Source organism: Colletotrichum lupini, chromosome 1, assembly GCF_023278565.1.
Source record: "Colletotrichum lupini chromosome 1, complete sequence".
NCBI lineage: Eukaryota > Fungi > Ascomycota > Sordariomycetes > Glomerellales > Glomerellaceae > Colletotrichum > Colletotrichum lupini.
Genome location: NC_064672.1, coordinates 145189 through 171310, shown reverse-complemented (window position 1 = coordinate 171310; position 26122 = coordinate 145189). Strand labels below are relative to the sequence as shown.

The window sequence follows — 26122 nt, the reverse complement described above, 5'->3', positions numbered from 1 at the left end:
GCCTCGGATTCTCTTGAGTCTTGGCATCTACCAAAAGGCCAATATAAAGTATAGATCGAATGACCTTTCCAGAAGACGTTGGGTAGGCTAGGAGGTTACGTAAGAGCTCGTCGTATTACGACATAAACTTCCTCCTGTGAAAGCTCTTGCTTAAAGTAAATACGCGTGCAGAAAGCTGCTTGATATTCAAAGGTTCTCTGCAAACTCTGCATGTAAATTTCCAAATGTAGATATGCCCCCAGAGCCTCGTGCCGTCGTCTTAACTACATCAGTCATTGTTAAGGTAAAGATAACCTCAAAGGGTGTATCTAAACTCCTTGTTCATACGATCAGTCATATCGCTGAACTCGACATCCTTCAAGTGGCTAAGCTCTCCTGCTTGAACAAATTTATCCCGTCGCTTATTTTCCCATATGTAATAGTACCTTAGCATCAACGTGAACATCATCGCCAACCCGCAGGTTACGATGATTGCTGTTTTGGCTGGGAGGTATCCGGGCGCAGACTCAGCCGTGAATGTCAAGGGTCCGATAATGTTACCAACACAGAAACAGATGAGCAAAGTGGCGTTCATGGTGACCTACGCTCTCCCGCATTAGTTCTGGATTAACAGAAAGACTGTCGAGAAAAAGTCCCACGTACCTTCTTGGTGTGACCGGCGTAGTTGGCACCAACAAGAGAATATAACAAAGGCAAAGTTGCCCCAATGCAATTCGTCATATAGTTTCCAATCAGTTTACCAGCTTTACTGTCCTCTGGTAGGAAAGCCATCAGCGCAGCTCCGATGACACCGGGTATCAGAAGGCAAATAATGTTGATAGCTCTTTGATTGAATCTCCCTGCCACGTTGGTAGCCGCTAGAATCGAGACGATACTGACTGCACCTGAAGGGATAGATAGAAGTGCAGTCTCCTTAGATGTGTACCCAAACCCCTTGATAATGGTGGCCTGAAACGAGGAGACGGCTCCATTGGGCACATTTGAAGCAATGGTGATGAGCGCCAAAAGATAGGTTTGTGGGTCTGTGAAACACTCGATCGCCTGCTCGCGCTTGAATCGCTTGTTTTCGATGCCAGTCTGGTTGCTTCTTAATCGCTCGATAGACCAAATTTTCTCCTCGCGGGAGAGGAAGCGTGCGCTCATCGGATTATCCGGAAGAATTAGAATTACCGTGATACCGATAGCAATGGTGATCAAGCTGCAGATGAGAAACATGATCTGCTATGAGGTAAAGCCGGAGCTGTGGTAGTGCTGAAAACCGAAAGAAATGAGGGAGCCGACGATGGTGCCGCCACCAGTGCCGAGATACTAGATGCCCATCCTAGGAGGCTGTTCTTGACGTTTGTACCACTGTAGACGAAACATTAGGAGGATTCAAGGATGTGAACATACGACGAAAACTGACCATGGTCGTAATGACGATGAGTGAAGGGGCAACAGCACTCTTAAAAACGCCTAGAAGGACTCTCGTCATAACTAGCCCGGCCCAGTTGTAGTAGGCTGCAGCGCTTATACCCATTTAAATTAATCAAACAAATAGTTAAATATAGGAATTTTAGTAAGTTAAATAATTAAATATCGTAAGGCCCTATATTTAATATATTTAATTAAATATAAGGTCGCCCGGAAAAAAGAAAATCCGGGGCTAGGCTAATTAAAAATCGATATTTTTAATTATACCCTATAAAAGTTTATAATTAAGAATATAAATACTTAGAGCGGGATTCGAACCTACGACTCTTTACTTACGATTATAAGTTCGGTATTATACTACTTAACTAAATAGATTATTAGTAATTACTATAAAAAGAAAAGGGCCTAAGTATTATAGAGCCCTAAATTTAGTATCCTATTATATTTAGGAATTTAAAAAACCTCTAGTACCCCCTTTTCTTAATATTAATAAAACTAACGAAGTTACGTACTATTATTTCTAACCCTTTATAACTATTATAATTATTATTAATATTAATTAAATTATATATTAATCGATTTACTATATTATAATTAATTAATTAGTAATAAGTTATATAATCTTTAGTACGTAGCTACTATTTCGGATTACTTTATAACTATAGACCTTAATTAATACTAGCTTTATATTATTAACCAATTTTAATAATCGCAATAGCCTCCTCGCCCTTTTAAAAATAATTTAAAAAGGGAGGACTTTTATTAATAACGATTTAATATTATAAAAGGGCGTAAAACTAAAAAAGTTATAAATCCGCTTAGAGGGGGTCTTTACTTAAGAGATTTATAATAAAAATATTCGAAGCGAAGTCTTTTAGTTTTATCGTTACTATAATAAAATAAGTATTATTACTTATTTTAAAATAGTAATTATAAGCTTAATAACGGCTTATTTAAAATTAAAATACTAAGTAATAGATCTAAGCTTTAATAAGTCGTTATATTTATTAGAATCCTCTAAGTACGACTTTATATTAAAGAAATAAAAACTTATTTTTAATATTATTATAAAGGGCTAAGTAACGAGAATTAAAGAATTAGTAATTAAGTATATTATTAATAATAATAGCCTATTTATAACTTTTTATAATCCTTACCTCCGGGCCCTCCTTTATTAATTAGATTATAATATTACTAACGAACTCTTATTATTATATAGAAATATAAGAAAAGAGCTAAGTAAGATCTTTATTAAAAAGAAAAATATAATTAGGGTAGAGATCTAGAGGTTAATAACGAAAGTCTATTTATTATTCGATTTATAGACCTTATTAATACGGAATACTATTATTACTATTTTTACTTACTTTTTAAACTATACTAAGTAATAAATATAATACTTTATTATTTTATAATAATAATATAATACTTATAATAGGGCTAATATTACTTAGATAATAAAATTAGTAATAAACGACTAGGAATTAAGTAACTAAGTCGGAGTAGTTATTTATAATAATACTTTAAATAACGATATTTACCTAGGTTACTTATATCCTATATTATCTTATACTTATACTTAGAAAAATATTCTTAACTAGAGGATAAAGTACTACGGTTATATTCTTAACCTCGTTAATAGGACCTTTTTATTTAGTAATAATAAAGAGGTATTTGAATAAGAATTAGATATATTAATTAATACTAAGTAACTTTAAAAAAATCTTAACCTTTAGCGCATAAGGGGCCCTATTAATAAACTTCGGAACGTTATTAAATTTATTTACTCGTTACTTTAATAATATAAGGCCTTCCTCGAGGTTAGTAATAAAACCGACGAGAATAATATATTTACTCTCTTTAAGGAATTATTATAAGAGCTTATACTAATACTTAATAATAATATAAAATAAAATTTAATATATTTTATAATATAGCGCTCTTTATAAAAAGAAAGTAGATTTATACCTTTTTAATAACTAGTTAAGTTTATAAAGATCTAAAATAACGGATCCTTATTAAGGACGTTTTTAATAATAACGATTAGTAATTACTAACTAAGCTAAAAGTAGTACTTAAGCTATTTTACCTCTAGATAATAAGATATTAGGGCTAGGGTAAAGGAGATAGTTATAGCTATTTATAAAAAGTAATAGTAAGTCTCGAGTACTTTATTAACCGTTTTAAGGAGTAAAAAAAGTTATATAATAAATTTTTAAAAAAAAAAGATAGATCTTACGGCTTTTTAAATTATAGCGTCGTAATTATAATTAATATAAGTAATATTACCTTATTAGTAATTAGCTCGTTATTAATTTATATCTTAACCTCTTTTTTAATCTCTAATTTTAAGTAGTATCCCTTATTATATTTAGTCTAAGTATATACTTAGGGAGTAAGTAGAGCTACTTCTTAATAATAATTTTAATTTACGAAAATACTTCTAATTATTAATTATTAATACTTAGTAAGTTTTTAATAAGTATTATACTAAATTAAATAACTCTCTATTTTATATTATAGTAATTATTTTTTACCCTAAGTAAGGATTAAAATAGTTAAAAAAGAGGTAAAATATGCCTAAATAGAGCTACTAACTATTTAATATAAAAAAGGGATTTTACGATTATTAATAAAGATAGTATATAGATAAGATAGTAAGTCCTTCTCTTCCTTATTATCTAAGTCCTCTTTTTTTATTATAATAGTTATAAGCTATTTTTGATACCCTTATAATTCTAAAAAGTATTGTAAAAGATTCGTAATACTAATAATAATTAATATTTTAAATAATAAACGTAATAATTAACTATGCGCCTAAGCTTAATTAATATTACTTATAAATTATCCCTTAGCCGGTCCTTAACTTAATTTAATAGTAAATTAATTATTAATTAACCTATTTAATATTAAATAAGCTTATACTTAATATCTTTATAATCCTTACGATAATAATAAATTACGAGAGGATATTTAGCCTTATAAAGTTAACTTTAATTTTATAGCGATTATTAATAAGATTTTTTATATTAAAAGAGGTTTAATATCTTAAGAACTAGCTTCGTAGCGGTACTATAAAAATAGGAGGTTAATTTTTTAATTAAAAAAGCTAATCGAGGTAAAGTCTATAAGTTAATATTATAAGGACTTTTATAATAGCTTTATTTAATTCCCGATTAAGAAATTAGTTAAATTTATTAATTAATTATTGAATAATTAAATATAGCGCGAGAAATGAGCTAAATAATCAAATACGAACCTTATATTTGATTTGTTTATATGGGTATAAGCGCTAGTAGGCTGATGTAGTTGCCAATACCGTACCCCATATGCAGACTATAATCCTAATGTATTTTGCCGTTGGGAATCTCTGCATGCCCCAAGCGTGAGGGAACTCGAATGTTAGATAGCTGACGTAGAATATCATGGCCAGTTGGGAGTATTGATCGCCAGTGATATTCGTGTCGCTCTGCAGCCCTATGACGTTCGCGTAGTTGATCAAGGTTTTGTTAAGATACTGGAGAATGTAACACGCAAACATGAGGGGAACGATTCGCCAGTCAATCTTGCGCTTTAAGAGGCGCTCATCCTCCGCTGTCATAGGTGTGACATCCCCGCCGTCTCGAAGAAATTCCAGCGCAGCATCAGCGTTCTTGATGTCCCTGACCTCTCCGACCAATACTTCAGACTGACCACCACCAAAGCGTGTGGCCTTTTCGACATCGATCTTTCCGTCGGAGCTCATGGTGATGGCGTGAGGAGACGCGGCTGGAACTTCTGGCTGTAGCAATAGTAGGGACGAGTGGCTCTGCCATCGTTATATGGGACTGCCCGTCGGAGCGCCTCTACTGATATCACGGCTGTCTATGACGCACCTATATCTAATGGGGTGTAAGGATCGCGTGGAGATGTTAAGCATGTTGGAGAACATCCCCATTCACGCCCTCGATAAGTATGTGGCGATCGTCAGGCCGTTGCTGTTCAGACGAATCAAATGCTGCGTTGCGCCGAGAACCATGCCATTGCAGGAAGGTGACTGGGGTGTTGGTTGGGCCCGGTAGTCGTTATCTCTCAGTCCGGAAAAAAAGGACCCGAAGATATCATCTTATTCCCGATCGTGGTGCGGCAAAACACGTCTGAATGCCGGTACGGCCATCCTATCATTATCTTGTTCAGCTGATAGCGCAGCGCTGCAGTTGAGGGGTTGCGGGGAATGCTCGGTGTCGGCACTGAAGACCTGAAGCAGGAAGAGTTGTTCGCTAGGCCTCGTACTGGAGCTAGTCGATGGCGGAACAACACAGTTGCCTGTGAGATGTCTTAAGCTTACTTGTGTCCATACTAGGAACAGGCGACCAAGTCATGTTATCAAACAAGTATTGGCGCAGAGTTGTTCTGCATGATAGTGATATCTTGAGATCTGTTATCAGGCTGCAGATGTAAGTATCCAAGAGGCGGCAGCCCACTTCGTGCTGATAAATGCTCACTTAGCTTCACTCGAGAGTTAGTTAGTAATATTTTGTAATGGACACTACCCCACGTTGGTCCATGACACTACTTTCTATACATCCGTCACGCTTCTTGGTCCTGCTGATCATAAGTAATGAAGGCATCGGATCTCAACTGAAGTATCGAGCGTGCGGTTTTGGTACATGGGAGTGGGGCGATTTCCTCAAGCGAGGCCATGACAACCGACACGTAGTCCAAGCCTTATAGATAGGTGCTGGAGTGAAAAGTTTCTATTACATTATGGAACGTTTTCTGCCCTCTCTGCCCGTTGTATTATGGACCTTTATGACCCTTGAGCACGCATAATCATTCGATATTACTAGCCTCAAGCCTTAGACACCGGAATCATATTGATTCAAGTCAGACTGGACTACGTAGTTCATCTAGTTGGTGCAGGTCTGGTTCAGCACATCCGTGTTATAGGTGATCTCCGACTCTCGCTCAACGATTTGCATGGCAAAACCCTCCGAGGTGTGCTAAGTAATGTGGTAGTGTATTAACTAATGTCGGATTAGAAGTCCAATTTGACCGCGGCGTACGGCCGACTGCGCAGGGGCCAATTGGGGGCCCTATTTATAATTATCGTAGCCAGCCTAACTTACGGTTAGAACCTTTTTTTTATACTTACTATATAAATATTTATATAGTTTAATTAATTTCTTTATTAACTACGGTTCGAACTAACTACTTTATAATAAGGATATTAATACTAATTAGTAGTTAAATTTTATTATTATAAATTGGTAAAGTATCTTATTATATAAAAGAGATAACTTTTTAATACTATACGGGATAGGAGATTTGTACTAATTAACCTTATAGAAGTAGATAAAAAAGGAGGCGATTTTTAAATATTACACGGAATTAAGTAATCGTAGCCTTTTATTACTTACGAGAGGTCGATATTTATTATATTAAAATACGTTAATTAATAAAACCGCTTAAGTAACTAGCCTTTTATCGTTACCCCGAGTAGCTTTTTTATTAAACGACTTTTTTATAACCGGCCCGTAATTAGAAATTAACTAGTTAAATTAATAAAAAAAAATATTTACGTAACGACTACTTACCTAATTAATTAGTATAATAAACGAGCTTAATAATATAATATAAAAGAGTACTACGTAATTAAAAAAGGGGATTTCTAAACGTAAATATTTTTATTTAATAATAAAAGTAACCTTATAAGAGTTATTAAATTAAGAGATTTATAGTATATAAAAAAGTTTATTATTATAAGGATTTTATAAGTACGACTTTAAGCTCGCGATTTAAATAACTTCTTTATAGCTCCCTTAACTACCTCCCTAAGTATTACTTAAGAATATAATATAGGGGACGGTTTAACAAGAGAAGAGGGGATTTAGAGGTCTTAATAATATTAAGTTAAGAGTATTATAAATTTTAGAAATTAACTTAAGAAAAAGGCGGCTATTTTAAAGTAGTCCTATAACCTCTCGCTAGAGTTATTATTAGCTTAAGAAAAGGCTAAAAAAACGAGGATTTAAAAAGAAAAAAAAAGAATCCTTTAGAGGGCTACTTAAGGGCTTTTTTTTATATTAGTTCTTAGTATAAAATTATTAATTTTAAGAAATTAACTAAGTAATAAAAAGGATCGTTAATAAGCAATAATTACTTAACTATAATTAAGTTACGAAAAAGACTACTTAAAAGATATAAAATAGGGTACTAAGAGGCTATAAAAAATAAGATTTTTAAAATATTTAATTTTATTATATACGAGCGATAAGTAGGTATTTTTAGTAAGTTTTTAAAATTTACGATTTTATAAAAAGGAGGGTTTAATTTTATTAACCGTACTTAACGGCCTATACGGTTTTTAATAGTTTATATAGCTTTTTTACGAGCTACTTAGCGTTTATTTTTAATTATTCTTATAGAATATTACCCTAGAGGAGGTAAGTTAAGGAAAGAAGCTATTTAGAGATTATAAAGAGTACGAGGCTTAAGAAGCTAAAAATATATAGGATAGCGGAAATTAGTAATTAATAAAGATCTCGAGACTAATTATTATATCTTTTTATAATAATATAAACGTTTATTACTACTATTATAAAAAAGAATTACTAAAACTTACTTTTTTATATTAAATAAAAAAGAGGATCTTAGTAAGTATAATAGCTAGCGATTTAAAAGGGTAGTAGTAATTATTAAAAATAGTAAAAACGAGAGTAGTAGTAAGATAATAAGAGGAAGTAAGAATCTTTTAAACCCCGATAAATTTATTAAGTAGTAAAAGTACGGATTTATTATAACTAGCGCGCGGATTAAATATATTCTTATTACAATTAAATACGCTAGTAATTATTAATATAAGTATAAACTAGAGCACGACCCTTAGCGAGTTAAGGTAAGGAAAAAGAGGATAAAACCCGATCTTAAATAGAATCCTAATCCCTTATAAGTAAGTAAATATTAACCCGGATTATTAGGGGACGTAGATATATAGAATTATAAATTAGCTTAATAATAAGTAAATTAACGCGGTATTAATTTATTTAACTAAGGTTTATAAAAAAAAGGGGTTATAGGGGTAACCCCTATTTTATAAAATCGTAAACGACCTTAGTTATTAATTAAATAAATAGTTCGTAAGCGCAAGCTTAAGAATTATAAAAGTAGTTAATAAATTCCTTTATAAGCGAGGGGTATTACTAGCGTAATTATAATTATAAAAGCTATACGAAATACTAATAATAATAATTATAAAAGAGGAATTCGTATTATAAAATTAAGTATAAGTCGATAGAGCGTATAATCGCTTTAATAAATTTAGAAAAAGGGTAAACGACTTAGATTTCCTCTTTATAATTACTAATAGAAATCTATTATTATAAAAAGATATACTAAGGTAAAATATAGTACTAAAAGTATAATAATTAATAATTCTACCTATTTCGATCTATAACTTATTACTATTATTAACGTAAAATTCGGTACTAATTGGCTAATAAGAAAAAAAAAATAACCTAAAGTTATTAATAATACGTAGCGACGTAGGGATCGCATATAGAGACCGAAAATTTAATAATAAATACGAAGTAATTTATAGACCTTAAAAAGATCTTCTTAAAAGAGAAATTATACTCTAGGGGGAAGTATAAGGTCTTATAAAAACCCTAATAATATTTTATAATTACTACGAAAAAGTTAGAATTAGGGAGTACTAGTACTATTTAGTAATTAATATCGTACTTATAGGCAAAGCCTCTAATTACTACTACGAAGCGGTAAGTCGACCCACCCCCTTTTAGCCACCCCCCCCTTTTAGCCACCCCATTTCTCTATCCCAGCCACCGCATTAAAACCCTACCCACGATTTTCAAACTACTATAATAATTACAAAAATCGTCCAAATATAATTCTTTTTTATATACTTATTTATTAATATATAATAGTCTCGTATACCGAAAATAAAGTTATTCGGGCTTTTAAGGCTATTAAAAGAGGTCTCTTAGTTAATCGGGCCTCGATTAAGTTCGGAGTTTTAAAATTAACTCTTTATAACTATAAGAAAGGCTACTAAACGAGGGTAATAGTATTCGCAGACCTCTAAGAGCTTCTTTTATAATAAAAAAACTAGCTAACTTAATAAGTTCGTATTTAATATAATCTAAGTATTATACTAATTTATAAATAGCTTATAAAATTCGCTAAGCGAGTTCTAAGATCTTAGGGGGATATAAATCCTTTTAAAAAGAGATAAATAGACGCTTTCTTAAAGAGGAACTTATTAATTAAGGTTTCGAGAAGTCGTACTATCGATTCGAAGCGTTTAAATAGGGCTATTACTAATATAATTAAGTTATAGTTTAGATTACTTAATATATTAAAGATTAGCGATATTAAATAAGTTAATAAGTATAATATAAATAAGATTAGTATTTTAGAGGGTAAGGGATTTAATAGCCTAGTTTTAAGTAAAGTAGAGACTATAGTAGTACGAAAAAAAGAGCCTAGTTCGCGTGCTTAGGTATTTATAATTAAGTATATTTTTATTAATAATCGAGCTATTAAATTATTAGTTATATATAAGGGAAAGTCGGTATAGTAGTAGTAGTTTCTATTGAAACTTAACTTTTATACTAATTAGGAGTTTATAGTAATAAATAATAACTAAACGACCGATAAGACTACTTTTAAATAGTTAAAAATAGTATTCTTATTATAAACTAAGACCCCCCCCTTTAGGGGGCTTAGTATACTTAATAAGCCTTAATTATTAGTTCTAAATAGCTATAGGAGTTATATAATAATAGAATTTATATAGGAATATTATAAAAATAACGTCTACTTATTATTCTTATTATTATATACTTCTTATATCCTCTAGCCGTTAAATATAACTATTTTTAAACTTATTAAGTTTAAGTATAGAAAGGAGCTTAGTAAGGAGGATATAATAAATAATTCTACTATCGTTAAAAAGCGGTACTTCTTAAGCTACTATTAAAAAGCTCGTTTAGCTAGTCTAACGTTGTTAAATATACGAAGTAAATAGAAAGTAACTAGACTATATCCCCTTAATATAGCTAAACTACTTATTAATCTAATAGTCCTACTTAACCTAGTTATACTAACTAAAAAGACCGCAAATACTAAGTAAGTAACTAGTAATATTAAAAAAGCTATTAACTAGGTATTAGCGGCGTCTATTATTAACTAGTTAATACCTAAGAAGGCTAGCGAGCTCTATAATTAGTTAAAGTTATTTATAGAGCTTAGTCTAGATTATAATACTTAACAACTACTATTTAAAAAAGTAAAAAAGGTATTTAGTAAGTAGGCCTACTATTTAGTAATATCTTAGTACTATATTCGAGTTCTAAAAGCTAAAGTTAACTAATTAAGGCCGCGGAATAAGAAGAGTATATTAATAGACCTAAATACTAAGTTTATAAATATCTAAGATATATAAAGAGCTTAGGAGGACTTTAGTAACCGTCTAGTTAGTCCTAGTTGACTCGTAGGGGTCGAATTACCTAGGGAGAATAATAACTATATTATTATAATAATAGAAAATAGTTAATTAATTAAGTATAGTTAGTAGCGATGTTTTGATACTATGTTTTGATAGGGTGGCCAAAAGGGGGGGGTAGCCAAAAGGGGGTAGGTCGACTTACGTAATCTCGATTAAAACGACTTTATTAGTATAATTAACGTAATCCGAAGCCGCTTCGAGACCTATAATAAGAACCTAGAGCTCCTATCTAAGCTACGAGTAATTTCTTTTATATTTATAGCTAAGATAATAGAGGGTAAATTATAAATAGAGATCTTTAAAGAGCTTATTAATTAAATCGATAAGTTAGTAAAAACCTAGCTAAATAAGGGGATAAATAAGCGGAAAGTCGGATATTTTTATACTATAGTTTAGTATATACTAAAAGTAAAAATAACCCTATACTAAGTACTTAAAAACTATAAAACGCTCTACTCAAGGCTAAGATCTAGTTTTAATATTAAAATAAGAATGCCGTACTAAACCTACTTCTAAGCGTATAACGGCCCTTATTAATAATATTAAGTTAATCGAATGTATAATAAGAAAGGAAAAGAGGCTAAATATAGTAATTACTAATAAGGAGGCCTAGATTCGTCGAATAAGTAGAGATTTAACTTATAAGTAAGGTAATAAAAAAGGTAATACTATATTTATAAAAAGGATAGATATTAGTTAAGTAACTATTCTAAAAAAGAGCGTACTAAATTATATAAATAGTATAAAAAGTCGAGGGTAATAAATAGTAAAACTAGCCCTCGTCGGTTTAACTAATTCTTTATTATATATAAGGGTAAATCTAGGGGTATAGAACCTAGCGACGGTAGTTAAAGTAGCGGCCTAAAATATATACTCCCTATAAGAGATTCGGAAGATAAAGAAGATCTTACTTCCTATACTAACGAATTAAATTATAACGAAATTAATAATATTAACTACTCTTTTTTTACCCCGTTAGCTTTTAAAAGATATATAAGGCTAAATAAATAGAGGGTAGTAGAAGCTCTTAATAAATAAGCTTTTATTTATAAATAATAAGGGAAGGTCCTTTAAATAACGGATATAAAGGCGGCTAAAAGGGTAAATTTAATAGGGCCAAAGCCTATTTTCTTAACGATTAAGGAGAAAATACTATCTCTCTTAATATTTAAAAAAAAGGAATATAATACTAAGTAAATCTAGGGGTAGCTAGAGGGGTCCTTTTTATACTACCTAGATCCTTTAAATATTAAGCTCGTATAAGTATTTTATATAAGTAAAAGGTACGGCCTAAACGATTTTTATAGGATTATCCTAAATACTAAGGTATCGTAATAATTAATTAAAAAAAAAGGGTAATTCTAGGTACTATAAAAAATCGCGCTAGTAATACTTAATACGTTAACGGTAGGTATTATAAGGATTAGTTTTAGTTTAGGTAAGGAAATCGTTATTTTAAGTATAGTAAAAGTAAAGACGTACTTCGGAACGATAACTTTCTATATTTTACCTGTTGATACCCTATTTCTCTTATATTTAAAAAATATAGATCGACTAGGTATTATATTTAATAATACGAGGAATAGAATTTTTAGCGGTAAGTACTTCGAGATAGTCGAACGACAATAGGGGTATACGTTTATAAAGCTTATTAATAATACGAAGTTAATTAATTACTTAACGGAAAGTAAGCTTAGAAAATTATATTAAAAATTCGGGTACTTATTAGTTACGAGGCTATATAACCTCTTAAAGTAATTAGGTAATAATAATATCGAAATAGGGTCGCTAAAGTAGTTAATAAAAGTATACTATTAATATTAAATAAATGCGCAAAGCCTACGCAGATTTAAGTTTAAATTACGTAATAAGCTTAACTTTAACTAAGAAATCGTCGTCGATATTTTTTATTTAAATAGTTAGCTAGTATTATATATAATCGACGTAGTTATATCTTTTTAAATAGGGTAATTCCTCTAGGATTTATAAGTAAAAATAGTATAAGTAGCCTTATAAAAAAGCTAGATCGATATATACTAAGGACCGCTAAATAGTATTAGAACTAACGCTAATACTAGCTTTAAGTTAATAGAATTTAGGGATAATACGACGGCCTATAGTATATAGCTAAAAGTCGTACTTATTAAAGCGCACTATAGTATTAAAAAGGTAGAGAGGGTATACTAATAGTTAAAAAGGGCGTTTAGAATTATTAAAAAGGAAAATCCGGATTTTATTAATAACGAATACCTCTAAATAGTACTTAAATACTATAATAATACTATAAGGCCTAACGGATTTATACTAACGCTATTAATATTTAGAGTATATTTAAAAACGACCTTAGCCTTATTACCGTTACTAAGTATAAGCTAACGAGCCCGAGTAATTAAAAAAGTAATATAGGTATTGCGCGAGGTAAGTATAAGAAAGTAAGTTAACGAGGTAATTACTACGCATAATAGGCCCGATATAAGGGATAATCTAAATATATTACTAAATTCAGATATATAAATATAGCGCAAAATTACTTAATAATAAGCTAGGCTATATAAATTAATTTCTATTAACGAGCGCTCTTATATAATTATAAAAGATCGTAACTAGCTATTTAAAGTATTAATTATAGTAGTTAAACCGTACTATATAAATCCTAACGAGGTAATTTCTAACTTATAAGAAAAAAAAGAGCTAAGGAAAACTATATAACCTATAGTAAAGGCATAAGAAATTATCCTTAATAAAATCGTCGTAGTAGTATTAATAAACGACGAGGAAGAGGAAATTACTAAAAGGGTACTAATATTACTAATAAAACGTCGCAAAAGACTACGATAATAAGCCCTAACGCAGTAATTTATTATTAATAACGAGGTAATTAATACCTTTTATATAGTAAAAGAAAAAGCCGATTTCGAGTTAGTAATTAAACTACGTAAAAAAGGCGTAATTATAACTATTAAAAAGCTATATAAGGGATTAGATCTTATTAAAGTAAACACTCTTTATAATCGAGGGGTCTATTAATTTATTTTATACGACTTAAAAAAATATATAAACCTCTATATATTTAAATTACGAATAGTTCGTAAGATTAAAAGGAAAGGAATACCCTAGCTATATAAGAAGTCTAAATACGTAATTTAGAAATACGGCGACGTTAAAAAGGTAACGCTACTTATATAATTACTTACTATATAGCACTATAACTAACGATTAATAATAATACTAATAGTATCGCTGCGGAAGAAGGGATACGAGATTTAGAGCTATAATATTACTTAAGCTTATACTTAATTAGTTATAGGGCTCATAAGGAAAATCCTAGCCTATTTACTAAAAGAAATAGCTAATAAGTACTTAGAAAGTACGATTATTAAAGTACTTAAGCTACTATATAGGCTCGTAAAATCGGGTACTTATTAATAAGCTACTTACTACGATTTTTATATTAATTAACTATTAATAATTACCTCTATATATAACCCGTACTTATTAATTACGGAGTACGAAAGTAATTAATTTAAGATCGTTAAAATATAGACCGATAATATATTAAGCTTATTTAATATTAATTTTATAAAAAAAGAGAATAAAGAGCTTTAGAAAGCGGGCTTCGTAACGAAGCTAAAAGAGGTCTTTATAATAAATACCCCCCTAGTATTTAATAATAGGATTTTTATAATTAAAAGGGAAACCGTTATTTTTTAATAAAAGGGGTAAGGTAAAAAGATTAACCTTATTAATCTAAACGTAACCGACGTTAAAAAGTAGTATAAGACTAAGCTCGTATAAGGGGTATATATTATAAGTATTTATTAACTTAAAATAATATTTAACTATATTAAAGTAGCGCAGGCTATAGATCTAACTAAACGGGACGTCGAAGTACTTAATAAGTAGTTTAAGTAGTAATAAATAAATCTTAATCGAGGTCTTGTTTACTACTTAATTAACTTTATAATTAATAAGCTCTACCTCTTTATTAATAGGTTATTTATAAATAATAACGACTTTATTTCGTAATTAGGGTATATTATTATCCTAGTTAATAAGAGTATAAGTAAGAACGAATTTACTATATATAGTAATATAATTTACTACTCGTTAACTAAAAGTAAGTAAGTAACGAGAAGTATATTAGCGTCGGAGGTTTATAGTATAGTTAACGGCGTTAACCTCTCCTATATAATTTTAATAATATTAAAGAAGATTACTAATCGAATTAGCTTTTTATTTATTCTAACGGTTATTTATACTAATTCCTACTTACTATATAAATACCTCGTTAAATTAAGAACGATAAAAAAAAAGAGGCTTATAATTAATATTATAGCCCTTAAGTAATCGTATAAAAAGCGCGAGATACTTAAGATCTATTAGATTAATAATAAAAATAACCTCGTAAACGCTTTTATAAAAATAATATTAAATAAGGGATTAAAATAATTCGTAAGTAATAGAAAAGTTATTATATAAATAAAGGGATAGGTTATATAAAAAGAGTAGAGAAAAGGGGGAAAAGGAGACGACTTAGTAAACGGGCCCGAGGTTAAATTATACCTCTAACTATAGTAGCTAAATTAATAAAAAAAAGAGAAAGTTAGTATTAGATTAGAAGTTTAATTTAACTACGGTATACGGCCGACTACGTAGGGGCTAATTAGGGGCCCTATTTATAATTATTATAACTAGCCTAACCTACGGTTAGAACCTCCTTTTTATACCTACTACGCAGATATTCATATAGTTTAATTAATCTCTTCGTTAACTACGGTTCGAACTAACTACCCTGTAATAGGGATACCAACAACTAAGCCTAAATCGGACGGCAGTCAGTGGTCTGAAGATCTGGAGGCAATTTAATGTGATCGAAGAGGTACTTACACCAGGGTTATTCGTCTTGAATGCGATGACCAAATATCCACTGCCTGGCATCATAGCTACGTCTCTTCTGGGAGCGTTTACCAAGGTCAGACGATCGGTCTGAGTGCTGTCAAAGTTACCGTAACCAGAGTCGAGAACCCAGAAGTCGTGGCCGTGAAGGTGCATGGGATGGTCCTGAGCAAAAGGCGAGTGAATGACCATGTACACCCACTTGTCAGCGTCAGGCAGGTGGATAACGTTTTGCTTGGTGAGCCAAGTAGAGTTCTTTTGCGAGATTTGCATGGCGGTGGGGTACTCCCATTGGGTATGCATGGAAGTCTTGTTCATCGTCCACAGGAGGGCGTTGTCTGTGACTTCAACGGCAACCTTCTCATCTGCGCTGATGTAAGTGTCAGACGCGTTGATGGCGAGGTAAGGCACAAGGTTGGAGGATGCCTCATCCAAGCATGAGTCAGTGTAACTGTAAGCCGAGGTCGTGGGATCCGAGGTGGAAGAGTTGGAGTAACGAATGATACCCTTGACATCGTCAACAGCATCAGACTCGGAGCAGGACTCTTGTGCAATGGATCGCAGCCAGAAGTCGCCGTCGGTCAGGTCCTTAGCCTCCACAATGATGTCGTAGCGCTGGCCCATACCAATGCTCAATTGCGTGGCGTTGTACGGGACGATGGGGACAAAATCTGTTGCGATAATCTCCATGGTATGATTGTCGATCATGAAACGGAAGTGATTATCTGCGGCGGCGTTGACTTGGCGAAGGCGGTACCTAGTTCCGGGTTCGAAAATTGTTTCGAATCTAGAGCCCATGGTGTCGTTGAAGGTGTTGGTGCCGTTGATCAGACCGTTGACTGCTGTGGGGGGACCTCCCGTAGCAGCTTTGGTAACGAGTTCATCTGCCGTTTGCTGGATGGAAAAGTCAATCAAAAGTTCTTGAGTTCTTGCCAAACAGTCCAAGCATTCAACTCACGTGATACCAGTCGTTGAGGAAGAGATGACCTAAGTCGACGTCGTAATTTGCCGAAGCCGGTCCGTTGATAGTGATGCCACCAAAGACTCCATCCCATGCTTGAACGTAGAAGTGAGAGTGATACCAACCGGTGCCGTACTCAACAGCTCGCCATTTGTAGGTGTAAGTGTCGTTGGGGGCAATGGGGCACTGGGTGATACTAGGGACACCATCCATTTGATCCGTCCAATTCTGTCTGATGCCATGGAAGTGAAGACCGGTACCGTTTGTCTGAAGCGAGTTTTTCAGGTGGACAACTGTCAAAATTCAGTGTTAGCCCCTCGAATCAAGATCAGGCTTGTGTCCCTGTATGTGATTACGTACCAACAGTGTCACCCCAGTCAGCAATAATGGTTGGGCCGGGGAAGGATCCGTTGATGAGCTGAACTGGCATCTCGTATCCATCTGGAGCGGCTGTGCCATTCTCAACATTGAACCAATATTCTCTCACTACGCCTGTATCCGGGACCTCATCGTAGTAGTTTGTAGATAGGTCGAAACCTTCAGTCCAGCAAGCTCTGTTCGAAGGACTGTTGACGCACGTGGCACCGGAGCCAGGCGAACCAGACGAGGCAGATGAACTAGGCGAGCTTGAACTGGCAACAGCCTCGATGACTGGGGATACGTCAGCAGAATCACCGGCGGTCTGGTGTCTGTTTGATGTACAAGCCGCAGTGGCACCAGTAACGACAGCTACTGCCCAAGTGGCGAGAAGCTTCCCGCAAACCATTGTGATATCAAGTAAGAAACAACGAAAGACTATTAACCCACAGCCGAAACAGTGAGAAACGAGTGTTGAAGTCAACGATTAAAGAAAAGAAGTGGTTGAGAAAACACAACGAAATCTGCCCCGTCTGCTGGTCTCATTTATATCCTTTTAGGTTTCGATGGTCACTGAGAAGTTGGGGACAACTCTAAATATTTGATGTCTCCATCCCTCTCTTCGCAATTCTTTGGACAATTGAACCACTCCGCCTTTCATGATGCGGGATGTGGGCTTTGGTGATGAACAACAAAAAACGGATTTTGCCGTCGGTTTGGGCGTCTTGCGGAGCAAGATGACTGTCGTCTTGTGGGTGCAAACAGAGTTTCTGCCTCGCAGAGACTAAGTTGTCCCACATAGTACGGTGATTCCGCACCGGGATAACCTCCTCAGCCCAGCAGGCCGCGATAGATTACACGTCGACTACACGTCAAACCTGCCAGTGAAGTGAGAAGAAAGCCTGCATCGGTGGGGCTGTGAGGACGGGTCAGATGGGGATATCTATTTCCAGAGCGGCCGTGGGCATTATGGTTGATTCACCGTTAAATGAGATGCGGGTGGTGATGGATCTAGCCACTCACCTTAAGCCATGCAATAAGGCTGACCTGCACCCGCAACGTTGGAAGAATGACAGCCGCAACAGAACTTCAGATGGAGGATCCCGGAACGGCCCCATTTCTCCAGGGGTAAAAACATCAGAGCCTTCCTAGTCAGGAATAAACCCACAACTTTGACAACTCTGACTTGTTTATTTTGCTGTCTGTGCTTCCCGAGGGTGGGCTTCGATTGCGTTTACGAGCTCGGAACTGCCCCTCTTTGCCAAAAGAACCAACGACGATCACCGGGCAAGCGGCATCTCAAAATCGGCAATGTGGGGGGCAATGCTTAGCATCTCCTTGTGGGTTGGGTGTAAGTGGTAAACTCCGCGGTCTTTAAGGATTACGCCAACCTGGAAAGTCTCTGTTGTGTGAATCGACATCTATGTGCTCCGCGTTCTTCGTTGCTGGATTTCTGACTTAACCCGGCCGCATTCCTGTCCCCTCAGCCCCGATCTTGCCAAAGGCTCTTACCTTTAGTTCAGTCGTTACCAAAATGCATTTGTCCAAGGTCGGAGTTCTCGCTCTCCTGCAGGCCGGTCTCATCTGTGCCTCAGCCATCTCTCCCTCGTGGAACGTCAATGTCAAGCGAAAGGCCGAAACAAACGCAACACTTTACGCTTACGGAACGAACTCATCTTCATGGCCTATTGCTTATGGATTGGATGACGGTATGTATTCCAGTCATCCGTATAAATCAAGTTTTGGGGTAACAACAAGCGTTGCTGACTTCACCACACAGGATATCTGTACATCACTCAGACCCCTGACGATGCCAATGCCAACCTAGTCCCGATCACTTGGGATCTTCCGTCCATCACGGGTGAGAACTGGAAGGTCAATGGCACGTTCGTGAACGGAACATCTGCTGGCTCTTTGACCATCACCGACAGCGAAGATAATGCAATGGGTCTTACTCAAATCCCTCAGGCAGTCACTGTTAACCAAACTACCTATGGGTGGGCGCTTTTTGCGACACAGCTGGTGTACAACAATAACTCACAGCTGGAAGCGCAATTCTGGGCGAAGCCATCTGAATGGGAAGACACCTATCTTCTGTTCTGGAACGCAGACGACCTCGTTTCCACCGGAAGTTTCCCTGTGGTCGTCAAAGGGGTCGAAAATTCCTAGAGTACGCATCGTCTGTTATTTGTTAGCGAAGGCTATCCAAATTCGCTATAATGCGTCTTTTCTCAAGATGGTGTAGGGCAAGTTGGTTGATGGACTTAATTTTCGTGCTGTGAAAAGTCGTAATTACATCAACTATTTTCAGAGAAAGGAGCTAGAATATCTATTTCCGTCCAGAAATCTATTGTCATCAGTTGGAGTTGAGTCTACCTAGGTGCAAAAACACTATGTGAGCACCTCATGCATTGTTAAACGAGGATGCTAAACCTTCGAAGATACCAATTCCTACATTCAGAACTTGAAACGATTGAGACTCCAATTGGTAACAATATGCACTCTTGGTGGTAACAGGCGAAATTTTACTATTTCTTCTTTTACGATTACTTATATGTAGCGACAGTCTTTTCAGTCGTTGTATGTTCCAAATATCCAACATGAAGTGAGTCTCCCATCCGAGGATCAGACTCGATGAGAAAGACACCTTGAAGGATGCCACGAAAATACCGCCCAAACATTCCATGCAAATCAATAAACGTCGCCTCTGTGATAGAGGTCTTTCCGTGCCTTACTCTACCATGCCATGCCATGCCACTTCCCGCTTATGGGGGTTTCATCAAAGTTGCTGCCCCTTTTCCTCGGGTGGGGCGACAATAATTGTAGCAGGTACTTCCTCATCTGATGCGGTAGCATCTCGTTGCTTTCGCTTGAACAATCGGCCAACAGGCGCAAACATTCTCCCGAGGAATCTGTACACCAGTACAAAAGGCTTTCCGACGAAAACAGCCACTCTTTCAAACCAGACATCCGGAAAAATACGGACCAGCACACCCCATGGCAAAGACATGAGGGCGATCACGACGGAGATGGCCCACTGGGTTCCGTTGAGGCCACCCTCCTTGATCTCAAACACGCGACCGCCAATGAAAACGATCCCCACCTGAAGACCAACCATCAGGAGGTTGATGAAAATAAAAAATTGATTGCGGTGGACACCCTCGAGCACGTTGAACTTGTTATCGAGGCGTCGATTGTTGAATTCGTTGAAGATTTGCATCCAGACAAAGGTGTTGAAAATGACCGTATCGAGTTGCAGCATTTGATCCTCGCTATTTCTGTCGTAGTTGAGAATCTCGGGGCCGGCGAAGTAAAGGGTGAGTGTAATGATGAGCTGGAAAATAGCTTGTCCAATAATCATCTTCCACATCTAAAGTTGGCTGTCAGCTGTGTTTGCAGGATTCAGCAACGGAGAAAGGCTTACGTTGATCGTGATAAGTGGTGCATCCTTTCTTTGAGGGGGCCGGTCGAGAATCTTGTCGGTCGGAGGATCCGTTGCCAGTGCGAGCGCAGCAAATGTGTCCATGATGAGGTTGACCCAAAGCAATTGAACAGCTTTCAGCACCGGCTCCATATGAGGGTCATACATGGCTGTGATAAACGCCAAGAGGACAGCAGTGATGTTAACGGTAATTTGAAACTATATCGTGAACATTTAGCAACCTGGTGATGCGTATTTGAGTGACTGGGGGCAACAGCCAGGTGACTAGTCGCCTCAATCGATTAGGAACTTACTTGAAGAAACTTTTGAACGGCATCATTGACTGCGCGACCCCACTTGAGTGCAGTCACGATCGATGCGAAGTTATCATCCATGAGAACAATTGCGGAAGCCTCCTTGGCCACTTCGGTACCTGAGATGCCCATCGAAAAGCCAACATCTGCGGCCTTGAGTGCGGGAGCATCGTTCGTACCATCACCTGTGACAGCGACCGTCTCTCCGAGAGCCTTCAATCTCGTCACGAGAATCCGCTTGTCTTCAGGAGACGAACGAGCCAATACCTGTAGCTTGGGAAGAATGTTATTCATGTCCTCATCAGAAAGTTTCCTGAAAGCTGGTCCTTCCATAATCACTCCCTGAGAGCCGGTGAAGATCCCGCACTCTGTGGCGATAGCTTGAGCGGTGACGATGTTGTCGCCAGTGACCATACGGACTGTGACGCCAGCATGCTGCGCAAGCCTGACCGCCTCGGGAACACCCTCTCGGACGGGATCTTGAATTCCAACAATGCCGAGGAACACTAGGTCAGAAGGCGTCAGTAGAGACTCAAGCTTGACGTGTCCATCTTCTGAAGGCATGTTTGTAGGCGGCCACTGGGGGTAGTCCTTGTACACGATGCCAATGGTCCGAAGGGATCGTCGAGCGTATTCGTTGATGGTTGATTCGAGAGATTGTCGCTCGGTGAACGTCATGGGCTCTTCAGTCAAAGTCTCCAGCTGAGTCTTAGATGAACAGTACCCAAGCATAATTTCAGAGGCACCCTTGACCAGCACACGATATCCCTTCGAGGTGTCGCGAAGTTTGATGACCGCGGCCATACACTTCCTTCCGGAATCAAAGGGAAGCATCTGCACGACTTGCTCATTGGCACGGGCCTCAGCAAGTGACTGAAGACCAAGGTGATCTTTCGCCAACTGTAAGAGTGCTGTCTCGGTCTTAGATCCGATGAAAGTTGCCTGACCATCCTCTTGACCCTCAAAGGCTGTGGAGTTCACAGCAACCGACTGAACGATAAGTTCCTTGGTTCCTGTAGGCAAGCCAGCGGCCCATGTAGTGACGTGAGGTGTCCCCGATGTCTTCTCATTGTCGGACTGGGACAATGCAGTGAAGCTAGTGGTGGAGAAGGTGCCGGCCACGACCGTCATCTTGTTTGTTGTCTGTACACTGTCAGTTGCTGCTCGGTTCATATCAGGAAGAACGAATCATACCAGAGTGCCTGTCTTATCCGAGCAGATTGTCGTTGCGTTACCCATGGTTTCGCAAGATCGAAGTACGCGAACGAGGTTATTCTCCTTGAGAAGCTTCGTTGTCGCGAACGCGAGGGCAAGAGTGACGGCCAGCGGCAAGCCTTCAGGTACAGCTACAGCAATGATAGCAATAGCAACGACAAGCAAGTCCATGAAAGTCGATGCCTTGTCAGCAGGCAGTCGGTCATCACCAGGAAGACTGGCAACGAATCTGAAAAGCAGGATGAAGAACATCAGAGCCGATGCACCTCCGCCGAGCTTGGCGATGGCGATGGCAAGGCGTTCAAGCTTCTTTTGTAGAGGTGTAGCTTCGATATCGTACCGTACAGACATCATGATCTTGCCGAAGCTGCTGTGGACACCAACAGAGGTGCAAATGTAGGTTCCCATACCTGCAATCTATCAGCTTATAAGTTTGAAGGATAGGCGGTAAAGATCGTACCTTCGAGAACTTTGGATCCTGAGATGATAAAGGGGTCCAGGTCGTCATGATTGTTGTGTTTAGAGTCCAGAAGCTTCATGACTTGGTCGCCAGCAGTCTTCTTGAGAACATCGGATTCACCAGTAGCCGAAGACTCGTCGCACTTGACTTCGTGTCCTTCAATCAAGATTCCATCGGCAGGGACCATATCGCCAGGCTCCAGATGGAGCACTTCGCCTACCAGGATCTCGTTGACATTGATCATGACTGATTTCCCGGAACGAATGACCTTGACTTGACGGTCATCCTTCTTTGTGTTCAGCCTGACGAATGCCTTCTCCTTCTGCCAATCGTTGTGGGATCCGACGAGGACGACAATGATGACCGCAGCGCAGATGGCGACGCCTTCGACCCAGTCGACAGAAGCTGGTGCGCCTGCAGGCCTTTCAACGCCGAGTGTCTCGTATAGTCCGAGGGCCAAAGAGATGACTCCGGCAACCGTCAAGAGAATAAGTACCGTTTCATTGAACGCGATCCACATCAGTTTCCAGATCGACTTGGGCTTCTTTGGCGGCAGTACGTTGCGACCGTACACACGGGTACGGTCCACGAACGGTGCCCCGGAAGACTGCACATGCTTCTCTGTCGTTGGGGAAACCGGTTTGCTATCGTTGTGGTTGTCGACTGCTTCATTAAAACTGATTCTTGATCTGACGCCTGCTTCGTCGACACTGAGACCACTGCGTACATCGGTCTGAACGCCACGAGCAATACCTCGGAGCCCGCCGAACGCCCTGAATGCTGAGAGGGACTTGGGGTTCAGCAATTTGTTGAGTTGGCCGGGGGAAAACGCGAATGGGTTGTTCTCCACGTGAAAGTCGCGCTCCGTGCCTGGGTCAGGCCTCAAAGACGATTCAATATCTTCAAGATCGAGGCTCGCACCGGCGGTACTGGGGGCAGCGGTGGTCCCGGACGGCGTGAGAAACGGATTGGACCCGTCCGGGGCAATAGTGTCGGCATCACTCGTGGCCCGCGAACGGGAGTCCGCATGTGGGGGGTTGGGGCTGAGAAACTTATCAGCCATCATGAAGGGATGTCATGTATAGCCCGGTAGAAAAAGAGAAAGTGCTGTCGAGCTCGAAAGCAAGACGTGCCGAACAAGCGGCGCCCAGAGAATATGAATACTCTTCCAAGGGCAGCTTTCGCCGGGCTACCTCTTTCAAGCTTAGCCATCCAACCTCACCTTCATCATAGCTCTCCACTTTCCGACAGAACGGCAAAAGCAAAAGAACTCAAACCCCGGCCGAATCAGCACTGCCACACTTCAAGAGACTTATTACTGAGGAACCAATATTCCTGATCCCATCTGATAAGCCCGAATTAGGTAGATTGGGGCCGGGAAATCGTTCTGACAAGCTTAAAGAAGCAGGCATAGCACCGTGTGTGTGGAGAGATGACCCGCCGGAATGCGGCCCAGGTCAGCCTCAGAAACCAACGAACAGCACATGATGCAGGCTTGGCAGTTTAAGAGAGCATTCACAGGAGCTCTGGTTGATGATCAAAAGTAGCTAGAGGTGTGAAGCTTGCAGAAAACGGGAAGGAGGAGGCGAGAAAGGCGAAAACTAGCTTGGGGATTGACAGAAATCTTAGCAGAGACAGGGGTGAACGAGGGATTTTCGAGCAAAGAATAAGCGAGATGATGGTAGGATCAGACGAGTTTGCGAGGAGAGGGGAAGGTTTAGCCGTACATGACAGACAAGAGTCTAGATGGCACGGATTTTGCTTCTGTTCCTCGCACTGGAGACAGGCCAAGAGTCAGGCAAAAAGAGGGGTTTCAAATCCTATTTGGCAACGGAAAAACAAAAGGTTCTCCAATATGTCGTCGGTGACATGTCAAGAGCTTCAATGGAAGGTCAGGCGGAGCACGTGTGCGGTTGATACGACCTCGGCAAATCTTTCCCTGTCAACATCTCTCGTCACCTCCAGCGACATCCTGCTGGCAATCACTTGGGGCGGGGGCAACCCCACCCGATCAACAAGTGTTTCCAGCTTCCTGTAGGTTGCTCATCGGTGTTCGGGCGGAGTAAGCTCCAGTTCATCATCCGTACTGTTTCCCCCGCGCGCTTTGACTCAGGGGCGGGATCATGTTGCAAAGCTGTTGAATCGTGTGGCACTTTGTTCCTTGGCTAAAAGAGCTGTCGTTTCCGCTGGGGAATTTTCCTTTTGTCAATATTTCATGGCGCCATGTTATGACCATTGTCAAAACAGAGTCATCGCATTGAAGGACGTTCTCTAACATGCACAGCCCAGCCAAGAGTCTCGAAGAGCCTCACAGAGTCTGAAGTTGGCACGGAAATCTGATCTCCACGGAGTACGAGACCGGTCATGTCGAGCCGAAAGCCCCTCACCCGCTGATCACACCTACTACTGCATCGCAATAGAAAGCCAAGAGTTTGCTGACTCCTTAGCTTCGCCATCTCGTTTTCAAAACTTGAGTCCAACTCTCAGCATGCACATATTGCCGTTGAATTGATGCGACTCTGAGCTCGGAAGTCACTGTAGCCGATGCGAGCTATCCAAGAAGTCCGGTCGGCAATAATTACTGGCGCAAGCCGGCGAGCGCTTACGTTGGTCGCCGGCGGGAGTTCGCAATCGACCATGCGGGGAAATTCCAGCCTACAATTGACTCGCGCTCGCGTTCGCTTCAACATGCACATCAATTTTGACCGCCAATTCAATCGGTGGTATTCTACGGTAGACAGTGTCAACGCCAACTGCAGACATGCCAATCCAGTTTGCTGTACGGCGCGGGATCTTTGTCGCCTCAATTGCGGCTCTCTGTCTCAACCTACCTACTCTAGGTAGTATTATACGCTGCTGCCTATCGCATGTAGAGACGAGTTCAGAATTTCTTGAATGTAGGGGCCCTTACCATCCGTTTTGAACTGTGTTTCCTCGGCCTTAAGCACGACTATCGATGACAAGCTTTTTCATTTTGAGCCTTAGCGTAACTCAGGTCTTAACAACACGCACTCAGAAGACATTCGAAATCATGGCATTAGCAGCAGTATCAACGACAGCTTTTCGTTGAAGCATTTAGAACTGCTCTTCAAGGGCTCAGAATCAGTTCAATCATCAATGCAGGCCGATCAACGAGGTATAACGATGACCAACAACTTCTGGAGCTCTAATATTGTTTCGTTGTCTCGTCCATCGCTCGGTATAGTAACAGGATGAGCAGGACGTTAGACTTGGCCTCGACAGCAGCTTTAATTGGATTGCCATTGCTTTAGGCGACTGCTATCTGTCTTCATGTTAGCATCTGGTCGGCCCGTTCACCTACGCTAGACTCACCAACGCACAACAAATAAATTAATACTATCGTAATTAATAGAGAAACTTCTGATTGAACGATTTCCAAAAATCCCTAAGCTCTGAGGGATGCTTACTTCTACAGCAGGCAAAAGCTGTTCTCGACTCAAGTTGCAGTAAGGCCCTGAGAATAAATAGCTACAGGTACCAATATGCTTCTAATCAAAGGAACAAATTTCGGGGTTGAATGAATAGGGAATCATGAGCGTGAACACATGAATTGATC

At 38.2% G+C, this 26122-nt stretch overlaps 7 protein-coding genes across 7 annotated transcripts; 2 read left to right on the top strand and 5 right to left on the bottom strand.

Moving 5' to 3' along the window:
• Nucleotides 1-295: 295 nt before the first annotated feature.
• CLUP02_00051 (major facilitator superfamily transporter) lies at nucleotides 296-1519 on the bottom strand (the record flags this gene model as incomplete). The annotated part of the gene is made up of 3 exons (XM_049279105.1): nucleotides 296-580; nucleotides 643-1218; nucleotides 1349-1519. 3 exons carry the CDS (start codon nucleotides 1517-1519, stop codon nucleotides 296-298), a joined length of 1032 nt encoding a protein of 343 aa, XP_049135062.1.
• Nucleotides 1520-4705: 3186 nt separating this feature from the next.
• CLUP02_00050 (allantoin permease) lies at nucleotides 4706-5158 on the bottom strand (the record flags this gene model as incomplete). The annotated part of the gene is made up of 1 exon (XM_049279104.1): nucleotides 4706-5158. The coding sequence occupies one exon, from the start codon at nucleotides 5156-5158 to the stop codon at nucleotides 4706-4708; it is 453 nt and encodes a 150-aa protein (XP_049135061.1).
• A 7158-nt stretch (nucleotides 5159-12316) lies between these two features.
• CLUP02_00049 (uncharacterized protein) lies at nucleotides 12317-12550 on the top strand (the record flags this gene model as incomplete). Its single annotated transcript, XM_049279103.1, has 1 exon — nucleotides 12317-12550. A coding segment is annotated over one exon (234 nt), but the record flags the coding sequence as incomplete, so codon positions are not given.
• Nucleotides 12551-15734: 3184 nt separating this feature from the next.
• CLUP02_00048 (multicopper oxidase) lies at nucleotides 15735-17544 on the bottom strand (the record flags this gene model as incomplete). Its single annotated transcript, XM_049279102.1, has 4 exons — nucleotides 15735-15740; nucleotides 15809-16711; nucleotides 16776-17071; nucleotides 17139-17544. The coding sequence occupies 4 exons, from the start codon at nucleotides 17542-17544 to the stop codon at nucleotides 15735-15737; spliced, it is 1611 nt and encodes a 536-aa protein (XP_049135059.1).
• A 1125-nt stretch (nucleotides 17545-18669) lies between these two features.
• Nucleotides 18670-19304, top strand: CLUP02_00047 (uncharacterized protein; the record flags this gene model as incomplete). The annotated part of the gene is made up of 2 exons (XM_049279101.1): nucleotides 18670-18844; nucleotides 18916-19304. The coding sequence occupies 2 exons, from the start codon at nucleotides 18670-18672 to the stop codon at nucleotides 19302-19304; spliced, it is 564 nt and encodes a 187-aa protein (XP_049135058.1).
• A 235-nt stretch (nucleotides 19305-19539) lies between these two features.
• On the bottom strand, nucleotides 19540-19816 carry CLUP02_00046 (uncharacterized protein; the record flags this gene model as incomplete). The annotated part of the gene is made up of 2 exons (XM_049279100.1): nucleotides 19540-19638; nucleotides 19700-19816. The coding sequence occupies 2 exons, from the start codon at nucleotides 19814-19816 to the stop codon at nucleotides 19540-19542; spliced, it is 216 nt and encodes a 71-aa protein (XP_049135057.1).
• Nucleotides 19817-19914: 98 nt separating this feature from the next.
• Nucleotides 19915-23611, bottom strand: CLUP02_00045 (calcium-translocating P-type ATPase; the record flags this gene model as incomplete). The annotated part of the gene is made up of 5 exons (XM_049279099.1): nucleotides 19915-20505; nucleotides 20560-20775; nucleotides 20871-22013; nucleotides 22065-22495; nucleotides 22546-23611. 5 exons carry the CDS (start codon nucleotides 23609-23611, stop codon nucleotides 19915-19917), a joined length of 3447 nt encoding a protein of 1148 aa, XP_049135056.1.
• Between the last annotated feature and the right edge of the window lie 2511 nt (nucleotides 23612-26122).